At 39.0% G+C, this 17,097-nt stretch overlaps 1 protein-coding gene across 5 annotated transcripts in view; it reads left to right on the top strand.

The window, feature by feature from the left end:
* LOC135223768 (rabankyrin-5-like) overlaps nt 1–17,097 on the top strand; it is a 221,518-nt gene that overhangs the window by 162,514 nt on the left and 41,907 nt on the right. For 4 of the 5 annotated variants that reach the window (XM_064262532.1, XM_064262531.1, XM_064262533.1 and 1 more), the window contains exons 8-11: nt 8,321–8,519; nt 8,660–8,855; nt 9,163–9,198; nt 10,244–10,423. In XM_064262532.1, coding sequence (XP_064118602.1) covers nt 8,321–8,519; nt 8,660–8,855; nt 9,163–9,198; nt 10,244–10,423 — 611 coding nt within the window. The remainder of the gene's footprint in view (nt 1–8,320; nt 8,520–8,659; nt 8,856–9,162; nt 9,199–10,243; nt 10,424–17,097) is intronic. The other variant, XM_064262536.1, reaches the window with a different exon arrangement.

The following is a 17,097-nucleotide window of genomic DNA, read 5'->3' as shown; positions in this document are numbered from 1 at the left end:
AATCTTCGTACTGATCAAGGTAAGAGTGTCAGTGATGATAAGTGCAGTGTACCAGTTGATGTGGAGGGATGCGTCTGACCGGCTACCTTAGTGCCTCCAGGCCTAGACCTCTTCCAGACTCCCAGTTCCAGTGGAGGAGGAAAGTCGAAAGCCGCAGGAGGGCTAGGGAGAGCCCCCACCGTCAGGCGTCCCCTCGGCAGATCCTGAAGTTCGCTCCCAGGCTGCTTGGATCGTAAGAAGAAGAATATTCTTCGCCAGTGTTTTTCGTCATCCTCTTCTCCTTCGCCGAAGCGTGGTTGGAGCTCTAAGGAGGCGTCACGCCCGTTGAAGAGGGCTGCGGAGGCTCCCTTCAGTACGTTAGCGTCCAGCCCAGAAGACTTTTCTGATGTAGCTTCCTTGCAAGCAAAGAAGCCTAGGAGATCCGGTGATCGCCCTCCTTCTCCCGCGCCTCGCGCTGAGCTTGCTTCGGAAGAAGATCCTGGGGACTCTCCTTCTCGAGTGCTAGCGGGCCTACAAGCTCAGATCACAGCCTTGGCGGACTCCTTGGCATCGAGATCGCGTTAGAAGGAAGGATTTGTCTCTCCCGATCAAGAGATCGAGGCGCGTTTCGTCGGAAGAGCGCTCTCCTTGTAATCGGCGTTCTCCTTCTTTTGAGGATTCTTCTACACCATCGTAAACTTTCACGAGAGGAACACCACTCCCGCTCGGAGGTGTCGAGACGCCATTCGACGGATAGGCGCTCCTTGGACTATGAAGATATTTCCTCAAATCGGATTCCTGCCTCGGGTAGACGCTCAGCCCCTTCTGTTTCTCCTTCTTCTTAGAGTTCGTGCAAGAAGAGAGGAGTCGCTCAGGTCATAGAAGACTTGGTTCGTCGTCTCCGTCTCATCTTTCTTCTCCTCGTCTTCTCAGAGGAACCTAGGGAATGCCCTTCTGAAAGTAGGCGCACTTCTCCTTCCGACTACTGTAGTCGGGCGTCGGATAACGTGACTGGTAGGCGCTCATCGCATGGAGTTCGCTCCTCCCCTGTAAGACATCAAGAGTCTAGTAGGAGCCCTGCTCCTGGTAAGCGTTCATTCGTTTAGTAGCTGTTCTCCTGGAGAAAGACACCTTGATCCTCGTTTGCTTCGTTCTCCTAGTAGGCGCTCTTCGTTCTCGAGACTCCCTACTCCTGATCGGTCTCCTCTTGCTAGAAGTCAAGAACGCCTCAAGCGCCCTGATTCTGTTAGGCGGCTCGGAGCCTTACAGACGTTCTCCCCTTGGTAAGGACCAAGATCTCGCAGAACGCCCTGTTTCGTTTAAGCGCTCGGAGCGTAGCAGCCGCTCTCCGCTTCGTAGCATCAAGAGCCTCTCAAGCGCCCTGCTCCTGAAAGGCGCCCTATTTTTAGCAACGTTTCGCCGCTTGGTAGGCGCCAGGATTCCACTAAGCGCCCTGTGACAGATAGGCGCTCGGCGCCTAGTAGCCGCTCTCCTCACGATCGGCGCCAGGACCTTAGCAGGCGCTCTCCCTCTCGTAGTTTCCCTAGGGATAGACGTGGTCTTTCTAGAGAAAGGAGTCCTTCCTCTTTTGCTGTTAAGAGTTTGTCTGCATTTAGGAAGGAATGCGAGTTTAGACAAGAATTTTCGGATAAGCGTCCTTCTTTTACAACTCGTCGTTCTCCTGTACGCCTTTCTACTTTGGAATCTTCTCCTCATTCAAGACGTTTGTCTCCTTCATCGCACTGTACCCCAGCTAGGAAATCATCTAAGGATTCTCATAAGGATCCTCATCCCCGTTCTCCTCCTCAAGAAGACCAGGAAGCCTCTGAGGAAGAAACTAATACATCGGCAACAGTTTTCTTCGTACAAGAAGCTCCACAGAGCTTCTCCTTCAGGAGTTCGGAGAGTCTTTGAGCCCTACTGCTCCTCCTTCTCCACACTCGTTGTTCTCCACAGCGAAAGCAACGAAAGGTTCTTCGTGTGTGAGAATGAAACCGACTCTTTCTATGAAGAAAGCGCTCAAGAGTTTCGGTTCATGGATGCGTACTAAAGAAGAAGCGGGGAAAACAATGTTTTTGCCTTCCCTCCGTCGAAGCTTTCAGGACGGACAGGATTTTGGTATGAGACAGGAGAACCCTTGGGACTGGGCCTTCCGTCTTCAGCTGACGCAGATTTTTCGGCACTAGTAGACGCCACTAGAAGATCAGCTTTGAATTCGGCCAAAAACTACGTGGGCAATGAATGAAATGGATCACATTCTAAAAGGCATTTTTAGAGTCTTGGAAGTTTTCAACTTTCTCGATTGGTCCCTCGGAGTCCTAGCCAAGAAAACTCAAGGACCGGACACGTTTTCTCCGGAGGATTTGAATTGTGTCTTATCCTGTATGGATAAATCGGTGAGAGATGGGGCCAGCGAAATAGCTTCACTGTTTGGAGCAGGGGTCTGAAGAAAAGATCAGTATTTTGCTCATTTTTAACAAAGTCGGTCTCACATGCTCAGAGATCGTCTTTGCTTTTTGCCCCTCTCTCTACACAGCTGTTTCCTAAACACCTGGTTCAAGACATTTCGAAGGCTCTCTCTGCCAAAGCTACGCAGGACCTTCTAGCGCAGTCTGCAAGGAAGCGCGCCCTACCTTCCAGACTAAGACAAAGAAAGCGAAGCCGACCTCTCAGGAACCCTTTCGAGGGGCATCTACCTCTAGAATTCCTCTTCGTTCAGAGGTCGGAAACCAAATAGAAGAGGGAGGACTTTTTACGAAAGTCAATCAACCTCCCAAGTAAGACTCAAGTCCTTCAGACAACTGTAGGCGCCAGGCTTTTACAGTTTGCAGAAGTCTGGGGCCCAGAAAGACGCAGATGCCTGGACCCTGTCAATTTGCCGGAAGGGCTATCTAATCCCGTTCTCTTCGAGGCCTCCCTTGACGAATACCCCCCGAGGGAGTTGACGGCCAGATACAGGGACCCCATCATGAATCAAGCCCTCCGACTAGCGGTAGATCAGATGCTGGAAAAGGAGGCGATCGAACTAGTGGCAGATCATCTTTCGGCAGGCTTTTACAACCGCCTGTTCCTAGTTCCGAAATCCTCAGGGGGATGGAGACCGGTGTTTGGATGTAAGCGCCCTGAACTTCTTCGTCGAAAAGAAGAAGTTCACGATGGAGACCACTGCCTCGGTGTTAGCAGCACTCCGTCCAGGGGACTGGATGGTGTCCTGGACTTACAGGACGCTTACTTCCACGTACCAATCCATCCTTCCTCGAGGAAGTTTCTAAGATTCATGATGGGGGGAAGAATCTTCCAATTCAGGGCCCTGTGTTTTGGCCTCTCCACGGCCCCCAAGTTCTTTACGGCCATCATGAGGAATGTGGCACAATGGCTTCACCTAGAAGGGGTGAGGATTTCGCTCTATCTCGACGATTGGCTTATTAAGGGCCAATTCCAGAGATCGTTGTCTGAAGGACTTGAAGAAAACCCTGGATTTGACTTATTCCTTAGGACTTCTGGTCAATCTGCAGAAGTCAAGTCTGATTCCCGCTCAAGAGTGCGTTTATCTGGGGATCCAGATGAACTCTCTGAGTTTTCGGGCTTTTCCGTCACAGGAGAGGATAGACCGGGGACTCGAAAAACAAAAAGTAACAACCTTCTTAGGGAAAGAAGTATGCACAGTGAGGGATGTGGATGAGTCTGCTGGGACGCTCTCCTCACTGGAGCAATTTGTTTCCCTAGGAAGGTTGCACCTGAGACCGCTCCAATTCTTTCTTCATCGGAATTGGAGTCGTCCTTCTCAGGATTTGAAGTTCTCCCTGTCAATTACTCTTGCAAATCAAGAAGGAGTTAGCATGGTGGGCGGATCCCGACAAGTTCTCGCAGGGACTGCCTCTTCAATCCCAGAACCCCAGCCTGGTGTTGTTCTCCGATGCGTCGGAAACAGGTTGGGGGGCGACTCTGGGAACCAAGGAGGTGTCAGGAACCTGGATGGGGGACCAGTCTTCCTGGCACATCAACAGGAAAGAACTAATAGCCGTGTGGCTTGCTCTGAAGGAGTTCGAGTCAGATGTGACAGGAGCAGTTGTGCAAATAAACTCGGACAACACACGGCTCTGGCATACATCAGGAAACAGGGGGGGACGCATTCCTTCTCTCTGTACGAAACAGCAAGAGATCTTCTTCTGTGGACAGAAGAAAGGGGGATAAAACTTCTCACCAGATTCGTAGGGAGAAAGGAATGTAAGGGCAGATCTCCTCAGCAGGAAAGATCAGGTCCTTCCCACAGAGTGGACTCTGCACCAAGATGTTTGCCAGAGCCTTTGGAAGTTGTGGGGCAGGCCTCTCTTAGACCTGTTTGCAACTTCAAAGAACAAAAGACTGGATCTGTATTGCTCTCCCATCTCGGATCCAGGAGCAATAGGGATAGACGCTCTCCTACTCGATTGGAAAGGACTCGATGTATACGCGTTTCCCCCCTTCAGATTCTGGGGTTGACTTTAAAAAAGTTCGCAGAGTCAGATTCCGCGAGGATGACTTTGATAGCTCCCTTTTGGCCAGCACAAGATTGGTTCACAGAGGTGCTGGAATGGCTAGTGGATTTTCCAAGATCGCTTCCTCTAAGGAGCGATCTACTCAGACAGCCCCACTTCGACAGGTACCACAAAAACCTCCCCACTCTCAGTCTGACTGGCTTCAGACTGTCCAGAAACTGTCAGAGCGAAAGGCTTTTCGTCAGCAGCTGCTAAGGCAATCGCTAGAGCGAGGAGGTCTTCCACATTACGAGTGTACCAATCGAAGTGGGATGTCTTCAGAAGATGGTGCAAGAGGAATAACGTTTCCTCTTCCAGTACCTCTGTGAATCAAATTGCAGACTTCTTTTTATTCTTAAGACAAGAATGTGGCTTAGTCGTTTCGACGATTAAAGGCTATCGTAGTATGTTGGCGAATGTCTTCAGGCACATGGGCCTCAACTTATCGGAAGATAAGGACCTACAGGACCTTATTAGGTCGTTTAATACAACGAAAATGCAGTATCCTAAGACACCTAGCTGGAATTTGGATGTAGTCCTTCAATTCCTTGGGTCCTCTAGGTTTGAACCCCCTAATTCAGCCTCATTCAGAGACCTTACCAGGAAGACTCTGTTTTTGATGGCTCTAGCTTTCCGCCAGAAGAGTGAGTGAGCTTCAGGCGATTGATGGTAATGTGGGTTTTAAGGAGGACTCTCTCATTTGCTCTTTCCTTCCTGGTTTTCTTGCAAAGAATGAGAACCCATCAAGTCCATGGCCCAAGAACTTCGAGATTCGTGGGTTATCTTCTTGGTAGGAGAAGAACCCGAGAGAACTCTTTGCCCAGTGAGAATGGTGAAATACTACCTTAGAAGAAAAGAGCAACTGAAAGCCAACCGAGAGGTCCTGTGGTGTTCAGTAAAAGAGCCTACTCGTCCATTGTCGAAGAACGCATTGTCCTTCTTCTTGAGAAGCCTCATCAAAGAAGCACACGGATCCTGCAGAGAAGAACATCTTAGGCTTCTTAAAGTGAAAGCACACGAAGTAAGAGCCATAGCAACTTCTCTTGCTTTCAACAAGAATATGTCCGTGCGAAATCTGATGGAGACAACATTCTGGAGATGCAGTCAGTGTTCGCGAACCACTACTTACGTGATGTGAGAATCACTTACGAAAATGCTTCGCCTTGGACCCGTACGTATCTGCGGATTCAGTGCTGGGGCAGGGAGCTGGAACTCATCCTGTTTAGTAGTAAAAAATTTTTCCCCCTTGTATTTGTTGTTGTTGGCTTGCCTTAAAGAGGAGGCATGAAGGCATCTCTTTAGGTCGTAATACTAATCTTTAGTAGTTTGGTTAGGTGGTGGTCTGATGAAGTGTGGCTCCTTGCAGTAGTAGTGGTTAGGACCTGTTAATAGGGACGAACTCCCTTTAACAGGATCCGACTTGGATTCTACCACACAAAGGGATCACATATCCAGTGGTAGATCCGAGAGTCTTTCAGCATCAGGTCACGTCCTAGCTGTAGCTCTCCAGGCAACGCAGACTCAGAGATAATATCAATGAAGTCTTCTGCCTGAACAGGTAAGAACCAAAGGTTATTTATATCCTACAACATCAGTTGTTTCTTATCTCTCCTTATTACTTTAGCTGTCTCTTACCTCCACCAAGGGTGCCAATCAGCTAAGTATATATCTGGCAGGGAAGTTCATGTAACAAAAATGATATTGTTAAACTACAATAAAGTTTTGTACATACTTACCTGGCAGATATATACGTCTAATGGCCCACCCAGCCTCCCCTCAGGAGACAGGTGAAAGAGAAAAAATCTGGCTGGAGAGATAGATTGGTTCATACGCCCGCCACCCAGCGGCGGGTAAGGTAGACCACCTGACCTACCTGTCGCGTGTGCCGCGAGATTTGAAATTCTGTCGGAACGTCGGAGACTATAGCTAAGTATATATCTGCCAGGTAAGTATGTACAAAACTTTATTGTAGTTTAACAATATCATATTTTGCATTTTTGGTGTCATATTTCATTTGCCAGATCAGCGTTGCAGTCGTCGTAACCCTGGAAATAATGTCTGATGAATATAATTGAGAAGTGCCTCAACCTCAGAACATCATAAGCCAAACCCGTCATAACCCGGGGACTGCCTGGATATTATATATATATATATATATATATATATATATATGATATATATATATGATATATATATATATATATATATATATATATATATATATATATATATTTATATATATGTCGCACACACATGTGATTCAACCACTAGTTCATGGATATAAACCCTGTGTGAATGCACAACATTATCTGTATTGTAAAACTACACAGAAGACTCATTGGCATTACTTTTAATTCCCCCCTGAAAACACCCTCAGAACCAGCAGTTTCGATGTCTTCTTCTCCCCCATTCTCTTTATAGTTCCCAAATTTTAATCCGTCTATTGTTCGTTAGACTATACATGATGAAATTGTCCCAAAATATACTGAGCTAACTTTTTTTACAATGTATTTTTGTTTATTTTTGTACTTAATTATTTCTCATTTTTTCAGTACTTATACAAACAGTTTATTTGAACAGCTCCCCTGGTACTGAAATGCTTGATGACATAAAATAAATTAGGTCAGTCATTTCAGTTCACCATTTATAATTCAATCCCATAAGGAGGGTTGGCTCAACAGTCATTTCTTCTATTCACTCATTGGCTTTCATAAACATTCCAATTTTCTCCAATCTACTGCACACACCCTACTGTCTTCCTTGTTTTGCCTGTTCTCAGACTCGGCTATTCTCTCACTCTCATCTTTATCACCATTGTTTGCATTCCTGAGTACTGTTTTATTTCCAAAGAAATATGTAAAATTAACAGACTTTAAGGACTGTTGGTCTGAGATGATTGACCTAAAAAAAAACAAGGACTCTAAATAATGCTTTCACTCTATTGTAAAGTGATTATATTCCTCTTGTTATTTCCTACTGTCATCATTATTTGCTGTTTCTGGTCTAGCATATGTATACAGCTATTATTTCTCTTGAAACTAAATCATTTGAGATTGGTGATGATTTCATCCCTTTAAATATTGAGTGCGCCTACAATTTCAAACCAATATAAAAGATTGCATATAAAGAAGTTACTTTCAGTAATGTAAAGTAAGTTTGGACTTTTATTTGAGGTCACCAAGAACATTACCTAAAATTATCCAAATATTTTCAAAGACTTATTCTCTATTGATAATCATTAACCTTTTTTTTAACCTGTTTGTTAAATGCATCCAAAAGGATGCCGATAAGTGACATCTTATTGTAGTGTATACTTAACCTAAGGATTACATTAACATTTCCAGTCACAAGTTCATATATCTGATTAACCTTTTACCTTCGCTTTTTGCCAACTTCACTCACTGTTGTGGTCATAAATGATAAATTTTTAATGAGTAGTTTACAGTTTGATCATTCTGATTACAGTCAAAAAGTGATGATGTAAAATTTTATGCTTCTTGTGTTTTCAAATAAACTTATAGATTACTTTTGGAATTTCTTACTGTAACCCAGCACTTTAGTTAATTTATTGTATCTGCATAAGCTCATTACCTTTTTATCATCAGTATCATCACTTATTATTATTTAGTGTAAAAAGACCACTTTAAATGAATTTTAGCTCTTTTAGTATGACATCTGTAGAGAAAATATGAAATCATGGATGGAATAATTTATTTTGCTATAAGCTATAAGCTATAAATTCTCAAGTTAACCAAATTTTTACAGGGTATGACAGTATGTACTGCACTTCACTATTTATAAAACATGTTTTGTGTCATTTGCAGGTGATGCATATTCTGCAAATTATTTAATGGACCATGGATGTTCTGTAAATGTTGCAACTCCTGGTGATGGCAGGACACCTTTGCATACTTTGGCAAGTCAGACTTATGTGGATAAGGAAATTAGAGAAGAAATGGTCAAAGTGGCCCAATCTATGCTGGTTAAAGGTGCTGATCCAAATATACAGGACAAAGATATGAAGTAAGTTTTTTCATTCTCATGCCAAAATTAGTATGAATTGCAAATGTGTAGATTCAAAATTATTCTACCCACAACTTTTCATTGGAACTTGTTTTATCCTATGATAACTTACAATTTATAGTATTGCTGCTACTTTCCAGGACTGTGATGCATTTGGTAGTCGAAGGAGAACGAGATGAAATATTTCAGATTCTTGTTGAACGTGACGGTCTCCGATTAGAGTTGAGAGACAAAGCTGGGTATCCAGCTCTGTGGTATTCCCTGAAAAACACATCAGATTTTAATGAATCATCATTTGCTACACAATTAATCAAGAAGGGAGCATCACCAGATGCTGTAAGTCTCCAGTGTTAATCATACTTTCGTTATTTTCATTTAATTTTTGAGATTTATTTCGGACTTTGGAATTTCTATCCCTAAGCATGAACAAAGGTGAAATATTAGGTAGGTTAACCATTATGTGAAGTAAGCATTTCATCTCTACTTTTATTTGCTTGTCAGTGTTTTATGGTTTGCTTAATCATGCAGGATGAGAGTAATATCAAATTGATTTAGCCCCCTTTATTTTGCATAATGCTTATAATTCCCTGTGTTTATTATAAAATTTTACTGGAGTCATTTATATTTTGGCATGCTTACCCAGACTGCAGGGGTTTCATATGCATCAAGAATTTGTGGGGTAAGTGAAGGAGTGGAGGAAGCCAAAATAATTGTTTCTGAGAATATGGAGAGAATAGAATCAGGGTTAAAATCTTTCATATTATGAAGAAGTTTAACCAGATCCTTGTTTCATGAAAATCATGGCCGAGCAGTGTAAAGTGTTAGTAGGACAAAGCTCTTAGATTTTGTTCATAACATTTGTTTCATAGGCGCATTCTTTTTATAAGAGCCACATTTAATGTCACCTCTCACAAATAACTGTACATAATCATTCCCCGAAATCACTTAAGGCTATTGTGTTGAGTTTGAAGTATTCAGATTATTAATTGGTTATTTTCTCTTAGCACAGTTTTAGGTTAATGCAACAAATGTGAGAAAATCCAGTTATTTTATGTAAGATATAAGCTACTTACAGTATTTTAGGTAATTAATCCCCACTTCAACTTTTGTAGTGTTTTGTGAACCACACTTTTAAGTGGGTGTCAGAAACTGAAACTAAAAGCTGAAGTTTGTGTATTGTAGAGTTAGAGGGCGTCTGTTACAGGAGATACAAATTGCCGAGACAGATCTAAAGAAAAATTAGGTGTTGCAATATCTTTCGTATTTTCTTCATTAAAAATAAGCCCATAAACATTATTATTAAGAATGATGTGGGTTGAAATATATTGTATCAGGATGCATATTTGTACTACATTTGTTTTAAAAAGAAGGTTTGAAATAAAAGGCAGTGTGCATTATGAGACATTTCCGGACGGTAATGTGTCGTGTGTCTCACTCTTTCTTTCTCTCATATCGTGAGTTTTGCTAGTTAGGGACAGCTTCTTTTGGCTATGTTGGTTGTTTCTTATGGTTTTCTAGATTTTTTTTTTGTATACTAATATGACTATCATTTCATGGATGTACTGTTTTGCATTCCCTTGCCTTAGAATTCGAATGCGTTAAAAATTCAATTATACTTCACTAGTTATTAAATTGGAGGTTATATTTAAAAGTTCATTGTATAGCTGTTATCAAAATAGCTAGCTACCAACCAGTTAATTACAAACTTTAAACTTGATTTTCAGACTATAGGTTCTAGTGGTGAATCCCTTCTCCATCTAGTAAGTCGAGAGGGTCTAGAGGAAGCTGGACTATTTCTAACTACACAGGGTGCCAATTGCAATGTTGTGAATACAGATGGAGAAACACCTCTTCATGTATCATGCACAGTCGGCTTACCATCACTAACAACAGCCTTACTTCAGGTAAGCACTTGTTACTTTTCAGATTCCTTATTGGGCATTATTGTTTAAGGTCTCTCTGTAATGGATGAAAGGCCTGAATAGATTTTCATATACACGTACCTTTGTTATAACATAAAGTAAGTATCATTGGACAAGAATAATTATCATTCTTTTCCAAAGCAACATAATCCCATTTTTAGGTTGGAATAGATTTTCAGAAACTGCCATTTTATTCATTTCTTTTACTGAAATTGTCATTTATTTTATTATCCTGAAGTAGTTATCATTAAAAAGATATAAAGGAGACAAAGGAAATCAAGTGATGATTTTAGTGGACAGAAATATAGTTATTGTTGTTAGTACTAGTAATAAAAGTTACTTCAGCTAACTTGTTATCCAGGAGACATGTGTTTAAACACTTTAATCCAAGCACAACTTTTGAAATGTCCAAGTGGCAGAACATATTTCTTGAAAAAAATTTAGGATGTTTCCATACACTTACAAAACCCTTGCCTTGCATTGCCTGTAACTTTGCTTATACGTACTCTACTTTCCATGGGTCTTTTTAAAAATTACTTATTTTCTGAAACATGCATATTAGCATTTAAGATGTTGATTCTTATTTTTCCCTATTATTTCAACAAAAATCACACCATGAGATAAACAGGAAAAAAGATCATTGTACTCAACAACAGTACATAAGCTCATAATAGAGTGGATACATTAACAACATAACACATCCAGGACCCAGTGAAAACAATAGAATATTGCACAAGCAACCAAAAATGCCCCCAGGCTGTCATGATGGAGTGGGTTAAGACAGTACTATAATCAATTCACTTAAGGTGGATTCTTGTGCCTACGAGATGTTTGTTTGGCGGCCTCTGATTGGCTGGTACCGGGAGGTAGGCCGCTCTCTGTGTCATTATTTTCGTCTGTGGCTTAGAAAACTACCAATATGTTCATATTTCTTTAATTATCTCATGCTTTGCTCAAGATAGGAAAGGTTTGGTCTTACCATAGGATTTGGTATTAATTGTACAACTAAGTCATCTTTTCCTGAAATCAATAAGATGAACACAAAGGAATTACAACGAGTAAAAGTGAAGAGAGAAACATTCAATTCTTCATACCTGTTTTTACTTAGCATCAGATTTTGCATCATTAATGTGATCAAGATAAAATAAAACTTGTGTTTTCATACAAATTTACCCTGAATACGCTGGTGCTTTCAGATTTTAGATGCGTGTAATATGTGAAGAGAAAATGAAGAATACGTATGTCTTATTATGTTGTATCCGTAAATGATTCGAGTTTGACGGTATTGCCAAGAGAATGTGATCTGCAAGACATCATTGCGTTTGTCGTCTCAGCAAGATATTCAAGCTGCCAATTAGTGATATAAGAGGTTGCAGTTTCGACAATATTATATATGTTATATCATTACATTTTCTGTAAATAGATGCACAGAATTCCCATTATGACTGTCGAACATTTTCAATCCAATATCATATAGTATGTCTGGACATATCTGATAAGGAAAAAAATCATAATAATCAGATGGATGCATCTGGTATCATTAGCTCAGATATAGGTGGGCCGTGGGGAATTCAGTCCAGCAAAGAAGTTAAACTGTGGACAGACTTCACACTCTTCAGCTCAGCCTAAGCTTTAATCAGGTTGTTTCAGAATATTGTTTCTGATTTTATTATATAAATATATTTTCAAACAAAAGAAATATCAGAGACTTATTTGAGTGATATGAAATAATAATCTCAGTGAAGTGAACTAATAAACAACAGTGAATTAAGAAAGATTGACTTCCTTTCAGGCCGAGTCAAGTACAAATGCAACATGATAAGACATATTCTTCATTTTCTATTCACATATTACACACATCTAAAATCTGAATGCAGCTGCGTATTCAGGGTGATTTTATTGTGTGAAAACACATGTTTTATTTTATCTTAATCGCATGAATTATGCAAAATCCGATGATGAATAAAAACAGGTATAAAGAATGAAATGTTTCTCTCTTCACTTTTACTCGATGTAATTCCTTTGTGTTTTATCTTATTGGTTTCAGGAAAAGATTTAGTTGTAAAATTAATACCGAATCCTTTGATATGACCAAACCTTTCCTATCTTTTGCAAAACGTGAGATAAATAAAGAAATATAAACACATTGCTAGTTTTCTAAGCTACAAACAAAAATATGACACACTGAGCGAGCAGCCTACCTCCCAGTACCAGCTAATCAGAGGCTGCCAAACAAACGTCTTGTAGGCACAAGAATCTACCTTAAGTGAATCGACTATAGTGATGGATTTTAATGGTAAGAGACAGCAAGGAAATCACAGGGAAAGTAATTATTTATAGAAAATTTCATTATCATGATAATCTGCAAAACAAAATTAGTTGTCTAATCATCATGGCTGCCAAGCTTCAAATTAATTCCAAAAGAAAGTTCGCTTGTGTATTTCTTTAAGAAAAGGAACTGATCACAAACTTGAGGTAGGCTATGGTGTAATCATAGGGTTATGAGAACATGGGTATACTATATGGTCATTATAGACTGAGCCATTTGCCCAAAGTACTAGTAATTCAAACATTCTTACCCATTATCGTAAAACATTGAAAAGGAGGGAATATTAAGTGGCCCTAGCTACCTAAAGCACCCTGACCCATCCAGATTTTGATTCCGACAGTTAATGGAGCAGCTAATGCCCTTAAACAAGGACATCCTAATCTAAAGAACCTAGCTCACTTAGCAAGGATATGTAGATTAGGAGTTTGTTACTTTTTCTGCAAAAATAAAACATGGAGTTTCTTTGTTTGGAAACACCACAATTTTTTAAATACGATGATTGATATTTTTACAGTACTTTAACCTTGTTTTTAACCATTGAACATTCATGAATTAGATTTCTTTAGATTGCATTGACAGTCACAGGAACTTCTTGGACATCTCCCAGTTACCAAAATGCAATAAATTTTAAAATTTCAGTTTTCTTGTGCTTCATTTCAATGTATAAATCTTTTTGTGTGAAAATTTTTATTGTAAATACTACTGTAAATCATTAAACATATAAACTTGACTTTTGCATTGAATCTCACTTCTTATCCCCTGTGATTTTACTTTGGAAATAAAGGTTTCCAGCTGGCACTAGAAGGTTATCCCATTGTTAAGACCGAAGGTTTGTTAGCTATGAAAAATACAAATTGATTCAAAATTTGTCATATTATTATGAGAGATGGCAGTCAAACATTGACCAGCCACCTGGTTGTAGATAAAGACATCCTCAGCAAAAGAGCATACTGCAATTTAGTTTATATGAAGGCCTATGCTAAGCAAATGTGTTTTGTTTTAGAGTAATAATTGTGAATGTTTAGAATTTTTCGGCTATTCCATGCTATGCTGAAAGCTTGATGTAATTAATGTACATTGATTTTGGAAAACCAATAGAATAAGAAATAGCTTTTACTGATTTATCTCTAGATACCTACTGTGGTATTGTAATACTATTTGAAAATTTTTTTAACCTTGCTTACAGGACATGTTTGGAAACACTGTTTGCTTCTTGGGTCTAGTACATATGTCTTTCTATAACCAGATATGACTTAAGTATATTATGATGAAAGAAATCTTGAAATAGTTTTCCAAGAATATTAACCCTTAAACGCAGAGCCTCTATTTACCAAAGTGTCTGTCATATGCCGACGGCGTTCGGGAGTTAGCGCCGAAGCGGAAAAAAAAGTTTTTTTCAAAAAATCACAGCACGCTTAGTTTCTAAGATTAAGAGTTCATTTTAGGCTCCTTTTTTTGTCATTGCCTGAAGTTTAGTATGCAACCATCAGAAATGAAAAAAATATAATTATCATAAATAAACAGTGGTACCTCGACATACGAAATTAATCCGTTCCGAGGCGGTCTTCGTATCATGAGCTTTTCGTATCTTGAACCGCATTTTACATGTAAAATGCTTAATCCGTTCCAAGCCCTACAAAAACACCCCAGTAAATTATATTTCCAGGCTTACAACACATGTTCTAGGGTTACGACACCGATCCGACGGAAGAAATATGACTCCAAAAAGGCAAAATACTGAACATATTTGAGTAATATTCAACTGCATGTAATGTTCAACCCCATTTTACTGCATATATTAGGCTTTAGCGTATGTCCCTTAGCCATAGCCTAGCCTATGTTAGCAGTTGCTACTGTAGCTTAATCTATGATTCTGACATCTAAACCTAAGAAGCTAAAAGCTTAGAATATGCCAATAAAATGTATAAATAATCAGTATGTACTCATTTCAAATAATTATTATTTAATCATTAACTATAATACACAAACAAACAAACAAAAAAAACCTTCCAACCATTTGTTTACATTCAGCACTTACGAGTACCGAACGATCGCCAAGATATCACTTTTCCTAGCACACAGTAAGCCATAAATTTTCATTATCTCTCTTCAGCTAATGAAACTACCAACAGTATCAATAACCATTCTATTTCTATTCTTTATTCTATCTTTACCCTAATGGAGAATACTGAGTTACTGACAGCTATAATGAAAACATATATGCAATATTAAAACAGAGAAGAATCTAGAAAATACGTGTTTGTTGCTTCGATGATAGCAGTTCTGATTTACGTTATATTTTATATCTAATTCACAATTTTTTTTATTAAATGTATTGCATGTACTCATTTCAAATAATTATTAAGTAACCATTAAGTATAATAAACAAACCAAAAAAAAAAAGCTTCCAAACTTCTGTTTACGTTCAGCATTTACGAGTACCGAACGATCTCCAAGCAACCACTTTCACCTAGCACACAGTATGTACAGTAATCAAATTTTCATTATCTCTCATCAACTACTGAAACTACCAAACAGTATAATAACCATTCATTTCTATTCTTTATTCTATCTGTACCTGATGTTTTCTTTTATTAAATATATTGCATGAATAAGTTTTTCAATTTGCAGCATCCTTTTACCAATAGAATACATAGAGCACAAGGGGTAGATGCTGACCAATAGGAGAGCAGGATCTTACGGGGTGACTAGCATCAGGAACCAATGGGAGAGTGGGAGGATGGTGGTGAGTTTACTCAGATGGCGGCGCACGAGTTTTAAAATTGTTCTCAGTGGTCCGGGCGAATCTCGGGACTTTACAGCAACAACCTTTCGTAACTTGAACTATTTTCGTATGTAGAGCCAAAAAAATCTTCGTATTTGCTTTCGTATCTCGAGTTTTTCGTAAGTTGTGCCTTTCGTATATCGAGGCACCACTGTAATTGTATACAAATCGTGTTGTGAGCAAAACCGTTAAAGCTAATGAGTTAGTTTTATTTAGTTGTATTGTACACTAAATTGTGATGATTTTGGTATATAACAAATTGTAAAACGATCAAAGCAACACAGAGAAAATATCATCACAAAATGATGCATGAATTCGTAACGCGCGGACGTAAAAACAAGTTTTTTTTAAACATTCACCATAAATCGAAATATTGTGCTAGAGACTTCCCATTTATTGCAAAATGAAGGTAATTGATTGAATATTACTAGACTGTAAGTGTTTTAGCTTACAATTTTAGTTTTGGACTATTTCGGTCGAGTTAAAGTTGACCGAAGATCAAATTTGTTCTATTTATCGTGATTTATGTGAGAATATTTCAAAACTGATAAAAGTTACAACGATGAGTTATTTTTTTTTTTATTTTACATGAAATTGTGCACATTTTCATATATAAAACTTTGTAATGGCTAATATAAAATGGTGCAAAAATTACGACAAAGTGACGAAAGAATTTCAGAGATTTTCGGCCAAGTTATCGCGCGGACGTAAGGAAAGTTTTTTTTTTCAAAAATTCACCATAAATTGAAATATTGTGCTAGAGACTTCCATTTTGTTGCAAAATGAAGGTAAATGATTGAATGTTACTAGAATGTAAGAGTTTTATCTTACAATTGCATTTTTCTACCATTTCGGTCGAGTCAAAGTTGACCGTAGGTTTAAATTTTGGCACATCGTGATTTATATGAAAATATTTCAAAACTGATAAAAGCTACAACCATGAGTTATTTTTTGTTGTATTCTACATGAAATTGCGCACATTTCATGTATAACACTGTATCGCTTAACAGAAAATGGTGCGAAAATTACGACAAGGTGACTTAAAGAAATTCTGAGATTTTTGGCCGAGTTACCTCGCGGATGTAAGGAAAAATTGTTTTTCAAAAATTCACCATTAATCAAAATATTGTGCTAGAGACTTCTAATTTGTTGCAAAATGAAGGTAAATGATTGAATATTACTAGAATGTAAGAGTTTTAGCTTACAATTGCGTTTTTCGACCATTTCGGTCGAGTCAAAGTTGACCGAAGGTTGAAATTTTAGCCCTTATCTTGATTTCTATGAAAATATTTCTTAACTGATAAAAGCTTCAACCATGGGTTGTTTTTTGTTGTATTTTACATGAAATTGCACACATTTTCATATAAAAACTGTATGTGATGGCTAATACAAAATGGTGCAAAAATTACGATAAAGTGACAAAAGAATTTCTGAGATTTTCGGCCGAGTTACTGCGCGGACGTAAGGAAAGTTTTTTTTTTTTTTCAAAAATTCACCATAAATCGAAATATTGTGCTAGAGACTTCCAATTTGTTGCAAAAC

Source organism: Macrobrachium nipponense, chromosome 10, assembly GCF_015104395.2.
Source record: "Macrobrachium nipponense isolate FS-2020 chromosome 10, ASM1510439v2, whole genome shotgun sequence".
In the NCBI taxonomy this organism is placed as follows: Eukaryota; Metazoa; Arthropoda; class Malacostraca; order Decapoda; family Palaemonidae; genus Macrobrachium; species Macrobrachium nipponense.
The sequence above is the reverse complement of the archived record's forward strand: the minus strand, read 5'-3'. Positions and strand labels throughout refer to the sequence as shown.